The sequence below is a fragment of the Eutrema salsugineum genome, unplaced genomic scaffold (assembly GCF_000478725.1).
Source record: "Eutrema salsugineum unplaced genomic scaffold, Eutsalg1_0 scaffold_2, whole genome shotgun sequence".
Classification (NCBI taxonomy): Eukaryota; Viridiplantae; Streptophyta; class Magnoliopsida; order Brassicales; family Brassicaceae; genus Eutrema; species Eutrema salsugineum.
Genome location: NW_006256829.1, coordinates 9,099,833 through 9,110,466, shown reverse-complemented (window position 1 = coordinate 9,110,466; position 10,634 = coordinate 9,099,833). Strand labels below are relative to the sequence as shown.

The following is a 10,634-nucleotide window of genomic DNA, read 5'->3' as shown; positions in this document are numbered from 1 at the left end:
ACAGGTGAAAATGAAGTAGTGTTGGAGAAGAATTTCCACCAAAATAGTATTTGGAGGAAGAAATGAGGTAGAGTTGGAGATGCCCTAACAGGTGAATTCCTTAAACTTCATTCATATTTTTATGTTTTAAAGTTGTCTCTTTTTTTATCGTTGGTTAAGTCTCTGGTTTTTTTTTGTTTTTCTAATGTTTGATGAAATCCTACAGTGTCTTTATGATTCTCCTAACAGAGTTAGACTTATCAATAGGGGGACAATGATGAAATTTTTTCATTTTAAGCCTCAAAACTAGTATTTATACATGGATGAAAAAATAATTGATGTACAAATAATGTAACAAAAAGAATAAAAAAATATTTTGAGGAAGCCTCTTCTGTACAGTTTTGGGCAAATATCTTTATTAATGCTTCTAATTAATAGAGTTGAATTTCCAAATTAATAAAGCAAATTTACAGTAGATTTCTATTGTGGTACAAGTGTAGCCGTGTTTGTCGTGTAATACACTTACTTTCAATTTCAAATTTGTTGGCTCTAGAAATTTTCAAATTGGTTAGTTGCCCAAGGCTCTCTTCACTTAGGCAAGTTATATGGCATTCAATTCTAGACTAACAAAAGAAAAAACAAAGACAATAAATTACTGCGACTCCACTTTGAATTTTGAAAATATCTCAAGTGATGGGCCTAGTTGAGCCAACGTGAAGCCTGTATTCTTGTAATCACTCGGCCCATTTTCCTTTCAATCAACTCATATGCACATACCAGATGAACCAACCATTCTGGAATTCTCAAAAAAATAATGCCATGAGGACCACAAACAGATACATTGAACATTAAACATTGCAAGGTTGGATTGGCAGAGACGGGTTCAGTGGTTATGGCCTTGATATGGTTTCCTTTGTCTCCTTTTCTCTGTCACATTTTCTCAGACAACTTGTTTTGTTCCATATTTTTGCCATCCTCACGGTTTCTCTATATATACGGCCACGTATGCAAGTCTGGAGTACAAGAAATGAGGAATATGGTGAAGTGCAAGAAGGTTAGGCACCATGGTGGCAAGGGACGGAAAGAGAAACAGAAGTTTCAGGAATCTTGTAAGCGAAGAAACCTCAAAATTCTTCGTAGGATTGTACCAGGTTGTGAAGAGGTGGACGACGAGGAAGCCTTGTTCCTTAAGTCAATACAGCATCTCATGCTTCTCAAATCTCAGGTTACTTTACTTAGAAAGCTAGCTTATATTTGTGGAGTCTAAAGAACGTAAGTTCTCAACTTGTTATTATGCATCATATCATAAAAGTCAAGCGAGAGAAGCGTAAGAAACAGAGAAGGAGCATAAAATAAACATGGAAAGTTAAGTGAATTACATGGAGAAATTCAATAACAAGACGATGAAAAAAAAATTCAGTTTTTGTTGTAGAAAGTGAGATCGTATTTTGTACGGAAGGTAGAAGAAGAGAGACTGAGCATGTGTTGGATCGTTGTGACCCATGTCTTGTAACGACTGTAATCATCAGCCATGTCTAGTTTAATAGCTCCTCTGTTCGTCTTCAGGACAACGAGATAACAAGTGTCTTCTATGTTGTTGTCTTCGCTCTCCGAATCTCTATAAAGTTCCACATGAACATTCGTCACGATACCTTACACAGAGCACAAACAAAACATTGAATGTCTTAAAATCTTAGCTCGAAGATTACGTTTAGTTAAAAAAAAGTGATTAATTAAGAAGCTAACTCCATACACTCTTTCTTAGTCCTGAGTAGGTTATGTTTCTTCATTTTAAGAATCACCTGTGTAAAACAAACCCAAGATCATTGTTGACTAATAAACATGAATGATTGGTTAAGAGTAATTAAGGATTAGAGCCAAAATCAGACCTTCCCTTCCTTGTTTAAGACCATAGACACTGTCCTAGCCTTGAAATCCCCTGCTCCAATCCAAAAGTTAACCATATCTCTTTAGTTTCTCCACAAAACAGAGGAGTTTAAGAAGAAAAACAGAGGATTTATATACCATCTGGTGTCTCGACGAAGAGATCGGTTCCTTTAGCAAGAAGAGATGTATTCTTGTCAAATTCAGGAGGCAAATCAGAGGAGTCTTCTATAGGTAACACAGGCGCAGAGCCGTTCAATCTATTGGTCTTGCAACTTCTTCTTGCCTTCAGCGTCGCAGCACCTCTCAAGGCTTATTTACCAAACACCAATAACTCAGAAACAGAGCATGCTTATAGAAACACAAACAAAAAAAAAGCCATTAATCTTCTTCTTACAGGTCGTAGCTGAGGCAGTTAGAGTGAGTATCTCACTGACACTTGTTCCAGTCATGGCGGAACCAATCATTGTGCTGAGCTGGTCTCTGTTTGCTCCCATTGTCTCTGCCATCTGAGCACACTGCGCCGCCACCACAGCCGCAGCAGAAGCCACGGCGGTCTCCTTCGTGGTTGGTCGGCCGTTTCCACCGTCTTTTCCCGCGTTCTCGGAAGCTACGGCAGCGAGAGCGGCGGCAAGACCAGCCAAGGACACGGCGGCGTGGACTTCAGCTCTCTGTAGCCTCACTTCTTCCTTTCGTTTCGCCTTTATCTCTTTCCACCATTTCTTTATCGACGGCGTAATCTTCCATGGAAGTTTCTACAAGCCCATTTTTTTTTTTATAATTTAGAGAACCAAGAATGTTGATTTTAAAAATCAAACCAAACGAAATAGAGAGATAGGGTTTTACAAGTTTCTTGCGGAAAAAGCCTTCGTAGCTCAATTCCGGGTGCATTGCTTGTTGCATCCATATCCATGACTGCGTACATCATTCAACAAAATATATGGTCAATATAATGTACTCTCTCAATATCTCTTCGCTTAGTCATTGTGTCATTCTATAATGTATATTTCTCCAGTTTCTAGTCAGTGGTATTAGTATTACTAATTAAAACCATATACATATGCTAAATATTCATCAGTAAGTGCATCAAATAAACCTAGAAAGTAACTGTATCGCAATTTTAAAAATAAAATAAAAATATGAACATCTCTATCAAATAATCAAATCTTAGAGGTAGTGTTTCTTTTCTTGTTACATCAATCAAAATTAGAGGTAGCCTAATTCTGATGTTTATACACTTTTTGGCTTTAGAAACGTATTTTTTTTCTTAATGTTTTTGTGGAATTATCTAGATATCTCAACATAATATGTTTACAGTTTACCTTGACATCATTGGTTTTCCACGAGGGCATCGAGGGCTTAAAATCTGGATCGTCCATTCTCATGCTCTTATCCATCTTCTACTTTCACAATCTTCATTAATTAAACACTGACAAAACAACTGGAAACAAAATTGAATGACTTACTAACAAAAACATCTCTGTTACTTACAGCACAAGAAACAGGACTTGAGTCGCCTTGAAACTTGGCGATCGACGTCTCGATGGGAACAATGGAACGGTCGTAGAGGACAGGGTCCGGATGAAGCGATTGGACAGCAAAATTACACCATTCTCGAGACAGAAAGTCCATAGTGTCTGGATGTGCCTCTGAAGGCGATGGATTATTGTTCAACTGATGATGATCGGTTGATGTTATTGCTAGTGATAGTTCCATTGTTTCTTTTTTGTTTTGTGATTCAAAGATTGTGACTTTGGGAATTTGTTGAATGATCAAATATTTATGTTATTGGTTTGAAAGAAAGAAATCATTAACTAGTTTAATATTTTAGTGGGTTCTACCTTATTATTATTATTTTGCTTAAAAAAGGTTTGATGGGGAGCATCATTTCCATGGGTGGGAATGATTTGGGCCATGATCAAAGTGATTATCGTTGGAACAGATTTCCTTTTTATGTCAAAGGATATGGAGGGGTTAGTCTCAACTTTCTGTCAAAATGGGAATTAGGTATCTGTAATAATGTCGTTTTATCATTAGTAATTATTTTGGTCGTGATTGGTAAGTACTCGCATATAGTGTAAGTGTATATATAAAAAAAATTGAGTTTTGTTTAGAATACTGTAGTGCTGTTGTTGGAAAAGAGTAAGTGATTTGATTTGGTCTGAGTTGATCAGCTAACCATAATAACTAATTGAATTTATCTGAGAGGAAATGCATATACATAAGTAGATGCTAACTTGTTAACCATTATGGAAGCAAAATTATCGACAACAATGGATTGGACCCTCTTGCATCTCTTTTTCATATATCTTTAAATTGAAACCATAGGTTCAAGCTAAGCACAACACCAACAACATATATTTATATAAAATATCTAAGCATCTTTGCCGCTGTTTCACTAATTCACAAGTGACCTATAGCTGGATTTATATCCCAAAATTCTGATATACTATATTTGATGTAAGAATTTATAAAAAAAAAAAAACAAAGTCTTTTATTAAATGAACATATTTTGAAAAACGCAAAACTAGGCTATAACTAGTATACAATATTGATCTGATTGTAGAAGATAGAGTTCATATACTGATATGTATGTGTTTAAACAAGTTGACTTGGAAATGGTTCTAAGATCCCTACTTCGGTTCTTGTTCGGGAGCGACGTTGATTCCTTCGTAATTTGGATGGATTATAGACCAAGAAATACTTTAACAAACAAAAAAAAGTAAAGACCAAGATATATTACGAGTCCAAAGGCCAACAGATAATGGAACTTCCTCGGTGAAAAATAAAAGGGAAATGACCATAAATCTAAAAGTGCACAATATCTTATATATAAAATTTGCTCAACTCTCTTCAGCTGAGTGCCATACACCTGTCCATTTACAATATTAATAATAAAAACTAATTAAATTTAAAGTAAATACATTAAAGAACAAAAATAAATATTTATATGTATTTATATTAGAATGATATTTAAATTTAATTTAAATATATTTAAATTTATAAATATTATATAATACAAATTTTTTTAAATGCATTCTATCTTTTTTTCAAGTGTTTTAAATTTTAATTTCAAACTAAAAATATAATTAAATTTTATTGTAAGTGAAAACAAATTATGAAACAGAATAAGTTAAAAAGTTTCAAAATGATAAAACACAGAGAATATTTAATAAACAATTAAAAAGATAAAAATTATTAAAAAAATAATAATAAAAAGGTGTCTACATGAAAATGTCATACAATTTTTTTAAAAATAAAAAAAATGGAATCAATAAAATATATATAACCAAAAAATTTCAAAATGGTAAATTAAAAAAGTTAATAAGTATTATATTAGTAAGATTTATAAGAATAATAAGAATATGAAGATCGAAGAAAAATTAAATATTTCTCTATAATATTCAACGTATATTTTTAAGTGAACTATTACGTTTTCATGCAAAAATTAAAAAAACTAGATTTTTAGTCTTTTATTATTTTAAGAAAAAAATTAGACTATTTGACATAAGTGGTGTAGAAGAGGTTACAAATAATATATCATAAAAAAAAATCAAAGAAAATATAAATATTTTAAATGCAAAAATATTGATAGTAAACATAAAATTCAATACAAAATTCTAAAAATATATTATTTAAAATATAAATTAAAATAAGATCCGCGCATATGCGCGGAGTCTGTCGTAGTACTTATTAATAAGGCAAACGACATTGTATAATAGATAAAGAGGCCATTAATCATGCATACAAAAGCATGCAAAGAGGCCATTAAGGCTCTTAATATAGCTTTTAACAAACAAGGAAAAAAGACAATTTATGGTCGCGATATATGGTTAAAATAATTCTTCTACTTTTTAATCAAATCGTGTGTTTATCAAATCAAAGGTGTTTTTATTAAAGATGTGATCATTTGACCATGTGAGTCTCACTTTAAATGCCAACTGCCAAGAGATTTGTATGTGTATACCGACAGAAAGAGATTAAAGTTTTTAAAAATAAATTTAAAAATCCTATTAATTGACAGGTTAAACAATTAGCACAAATTAAGCATAGCAAAAGAAGTCGTCAGTCGATGAATCTAACTGGCCGATCCGAAACTACTCGATAACTAAAACATCATTACTCCAAATTTCAGTACTACTTTTTGATCGAATATCGAGTATGATCGAAATGGATAAACCAATGAATTATATATATGTAGTACATCTCAATCCCTTGGGCTTTACATTTAGGCCCATATTTATGTCACTCTTGTGCACGTCCCGTGAATGGCCAGACTAAGTGTAACTAGGACTCAGCTTTAAATACGACTAAGTGTAAAGGTAAAGCTCTTATAGTAGCCATGCAGAATGTTTGGGCAAAGGGATTTTTCTCTGTTCTCTTCGAAGGAGATATTTGAGAGCATCATTTGGTTTGTAGGTCAATAGGTCCTTACACAAATGCTAGAATTTTAGTTTTTCTAATTACTAGAGTGGTATCTTGGATCCCCAAGAGGCCTTCATCGCCAATCAATTAGAGTTCGTAAACTAATAAAATGATTTGCATAGGTAACTAAATTAATCTCTGAATTTATATTAGTATATAAATGATGTTCCTTTTTTTAAGGCAAAACAATGATTCTTTTGGTAATTAATGCCCAGTCTATAATTTCTTTTACAAAATTTAATTGTAATGAAAACATGTATGAACGAGATATTAGTTTGTACAAAAAAAAGAATGAATTTTACGGTTCGGTAAATCTAATTTATGACCTAATTAGCATACCAGTGCATACCAGATATAGAAAGATAATAAAATGCTACTACATACACGTTTTAAGTGGCCTTCAAAATATTTTTGAGATTAAATCATAAATTTAAACAAGTACGTGCTTCACTTCGAAATTTGTTATATTCAAAGATAGTTTTATCTTATATATATGTACACGTGGACTTACATCTTAGTCATTAGCTACTTCATATTCACAAGGGTTTGAAATGTTGCATGCACATTTATTTGTTCCTAGGGCGGTACGGTGAATCTCCGGTGACCAAATCGACGGATGCGACGGTTCGCATAACGTCCACTTGCGCTCGGAGATAAACAATGTAATCAAGTGTCTCTCTTATCAAATACTCTTTGTCATCTATTAACTCGCCTCCCGGTACTAGACTCTTAAGCAACTCCGTACGTCTTCTCACTCCGATTTTCGTACCATTTCGTCTAACAGTAGTACAACGATTCTTCAATCGATTTCGAGCTTTCTTGAGTATTCGAAGAGCCACGGGTTTATTAGTTGTCTTGTTTCCCGTCCTAGAGATGAGAGCGCGGCTCCATACGGTTGCGCCGCTTCTAGCAGCTGCCATAGCTAAGTCCGATGATTGTCTTATCGCGTTTTTCCTCTCGGTTATGTTCGTGGGATGTTCAACAGAGGAATCTAACATGTGGAGAGTAGTTATCCATTTCTTGATAAATTCTTGCTTAACCATGTTATGCGTGTTCATCCTAATCAGATAAACACAAATGAATTATATATAAAAAAAGGGAATTAACATGCTCTGAAATCAAACAATATAATATAGATTGTATACAAGAGCATATTATACACACTCGGTGCTAAATTCATAGGATATATAATTGCACCGAGCTTCGTCGTGATATCCTTTCTTTTAACACACTTTTTTTTTACGAACGGTAGCTCAAGAAGAAGATTTAAATAAAGAAAAGTGACGTTAATGTAATCAATAAATACTTACCTTACGCTTGTTTCTTTTTTAAATATCCAAGTAGCTCGATTGGGTCTGAAACTTAAACCCTAGCTAGAAAGAAATGAAAGAGAGAGAGGGAGAGAGATTAGATTGATGAAAGAGGAGAATTAATAGAAGAAATGAGAGTGTGTGGGGCATTTATTGGACCAAAGGAAAAGAAGAGAAAATAAAGAGTGGGGCTAAGAGAGAAAGACACAGCACATGGTCGCACATGGCTCAAATTACCCCACTTCCTCTCCAACCCTAAATACCATTTATACTCATCATCATTTAAGCTTCAATTATTTTGGTCCTTTTTTAGACTTAAAACCATTTTCCATATCTTCTGTATACAGTATACTCTATTCATAAACCCATAAAACGGTGGTTACTTACACATGGCTACATCATCATATGGACTTTTAAAGTTGTATAATTTGATATATTTCACCAGCTTAGCAAACGTGGAGGAACTAGCATATATAACTATAACTATCAATTAATTAGAACAACAAGCTTCGATGGCTTTGTTTTATAAATCATATGTTTCTACGGATGTCGAGATGAATTATTTAAGAAATTACGTCGAGATGAATCACATATGTTTTTAAGGATGATCGCATAGAAAATAATAGCAAGAGCCCGGAAAATGTGGTGAACTCTCAAAACTTCCATGCAATGGACCTACCCTCCACATGGCTTCGATGGACTTCTATTTATATTCGATTGAGTTGACTTCTGTTTTTACATTTTACGTATCCAACTATCCACTTGTTGTTCTACGGTCTATTATTAATTACGAAGATAAATAATTTAAAAATTGTATTCATGTCGATGATTACTAATTAAACAGGTAATTTATAAACGTGAATTATGTTACACGCGCCGACGCAGCGTAAAACAAGTGGACGTAGACACGTGCATGGGCCCGTAACGCTCTTTCAAAGCCTACTTCCCTCTCATTAGTCAGTCCACTGCTCCCTCCTTTCTATGTAACTCTTTCAAAATAGAAATGTTTTAACATTAAATGAAGAAAAAACTCTGTCCAAATAAATAGAGGAAGGGAAAAAATTTCTAAAATTTTCTATACCAAAATAATCTGTGTATATCTTTATATTTATTAGCAATTAAAGTTAATATACTAGTTATGAAAAATCCAACAAATTGTATTCACCTACCATTTCTCACTCTGTCTGTCTGTCTCTCTCTGTTTGTCTTTTCATTATTAAGAAAGAGATGAAATTATGAAAATAAAGATATTTGAAACGTAGAAAAGTTAATAGTAGTTTTCTTTCCAATGTTTTAATAGATGTTGGTTGTTACCGGTGGAACAGATGGAGAGTTCCCCTCCTTCTCCGATTCTCCCATGGACACAATAACGAGAAGTAAAAGTCCAACTATCGAAGTGAGAATTTTTTTTATACTCTAGCCATGCATCCATTCCTTTTTTTTTTTACTAATGAACTACTTTGATGAGTTTTATCCCCCCTCAAATTATCACCAATCACAGTAGATAGAGATGCAAATTTTGATGACTCATGAAGCTTGAGGGCATGTGGCAAGAAAGTTAATCATTAAATGTGTCTTTTTGACTTTGAACACATACAACAAAAGCAACATTTTGGTGAGTTCGTCTTTTCTCTGTGTATTATATTATTTTCTAATTTTATTTGAAAAAAATTGTCTTTACTATTTAAATAACGTACTAATATAGAGTATTTTATAATAAGGTGGAAGATTTCGAACCAGGTTTAGGAATTAGGATACGACACTCGTGCACAACAATTTTTTTTTTAAATGTGCACAACAATTAATTAATAGCTGGAATCTCTCACATTTTTTTTTTTTTTGGTATAGGAGAAATCTCTCATAAAATACAAAAATCTCATATCTTGCAACATTTAAAACCATCCAGTCACAGTCTTATTTATTTGATATATAAGTAATTAGCTATTATTAGTTATAGTCTTATAGATTGAGTTAGTGAATGCCATATTTTCGGGATCGTTTTATCTTTGAATCTCTCACTACTGACTAGTTGCTGCCTTTCGAAAGCGATAATTAACAACGAAGAAGCGTTCACTTATTGGACTGCGTCAAGGTCATGCACAGATTACCCTTTCGTCAAGTCAATTATACTCATTAAACCTCAAAATTAATTATTTCTTATATTAACTTAAGAAATCGTGTTGAAAACGTAGGCCATTTGGGTTTTAGTTCGACTACTTTACTTGTGGAAGGTTTTCAAGAAACGGTTCACTAAGCGATCTGCTCACCTTCAAAATTAGTCGGACAGTATGACGAAATCTGGATATCAAATGTTAAATTAAAATAAAATATTGTGCAAACGTACTACAAAGTGAATATTGTTCATATAATCATATGTATGGGTCTTATAAACACGGTCAAAGCTGCATGCATGTAAACATATACTAGTGATTAAATACATCACAGATTATATATATAATTCACATAGTCACATAAATTATAAAATACGCTCATATTATAGCATCGGCATCATAATTTACGACTTTTACCAAGATGACAAATTAAGAAAAATATAAAGAGAAATAGACGTTCATTCCATAGTTATACCGTTGCTTTGTTTACTTATAGCCACGTGTATATATGGTTATGGACCTTCGATCTAGAGACCACATAGAGAAGAAATACGACGAAGAAGTTGGATTCTTGCTTGGAGTATGAAAATGTGATCAGCCGTTAGACGATAAAGTGTGTCACCGTCAACTTCGCCGGAAAAACTCGTTTCGGGAGCAACCATCCTTCGAAGACGGCTCATGAGCTTCCTCGAACTCACATTAACCATTACTCTCTTTCTTCTCCGAATGTTAAGCGCTCTACACCTCATTTTTTGTACACGAACGATCTTCTTCGTATACGTGTGCGTTATCGTAACAGAATCTAGAGGGACAGAGAGAGAGAGAGAGAGAGAGAGAAAGAATGTGTGTGTGATAGCTAGAGATGTGTATTATAAAGAACAAGAGACAATATGCTTTTATAGACAAGTTAGATGAATACATGAAT

General features: G+C 33.5%; 4 protein-coding genes across 4 annotated transcripts; 1 reads left to right on the top strand and 3 right to left on the bottom strand.

Annotated features, from left to right (window-relative positions):
• Positions 1–917: 917 nt before the first annotated feature.
• On the top strand, positions 918–1,572 carry LOC18016447. The gene has a single exon (XM_006401109.2). It carries the CDS (start codon positions 1,007–1,009, stop codon positions 1,244–1,246), a length of 240 nt encoding a protein of 79 aa, XP_006401172.1. The 5' UTR covers positions 918–1,006; the 3' UTR covers positions 1,247–1,572.
• On the bottom strand, positions 1,366–3,579 carry LOC18016446 (VAN3-binding protein). The gene is made up of 8 exons (XM_006401108.2): positions 3,355–3,579; positions 3,186–3,263; positions 2,710–2,778; positions 2,261–2,618; positions 2,005–2,175; positions 1,869–1,918; positions 1,733–1,781; positions 1,366–1,631 (listed from the first exon to the last, which is right to left on the bottom strand). The coding sequence occupies exons 1-8, from the start codon at positions 3,577–3,579 to the stop codon at positions 1,396–1,398; spliced, it is 1,236 nt and encodes a 411-aa protein (XP_006401171.1). The 3' UTR covers positions 1,366–1,395.
• Positions 3,580–6,750: 3,171 nt separating this feature from the next.
• Positions 6,751–7,734, bottom strand: LOC18016445 (transcription factor IBH1-like 1). Its single transcript, XM_006401107.2, has 2 exons — positions 7,599–7,734; positions 6,751–7,347 (listed from the first exon to the last, which is right to left on the bottom strand). Exon 2 carries the CDS (start codon positions 7,344–7,346, stop codon positions 6,855–6,857), a length of 492 nt encoding a protein of 163 aa, XP_006401170.1. The 5' UTR covers position 7,347; positions 7,599–7,734; the 3' UTR covers positions 6,751–6,854.
• Positions 7,735–9,939: 2,205 nt separating this feature from the next.
• LOC18016444 lies at positions 9,940–10,573 on the bottom strand. The gene has a single exon (XM_024156484.1). The coding sequence runs from the start codon at positions 10,456–10,458 to the stop codon at positions 10,237–10,239; it is 222 nt and encodes a 73-aa protein (XP_024012252.1). The 5' UTR covers positions 10,459–10,573; the 3' UTR covers positions 9,940–10,236.
• Between the last annotated feature and the right edge of the window lie 61 nt (positions 10,574–10,634).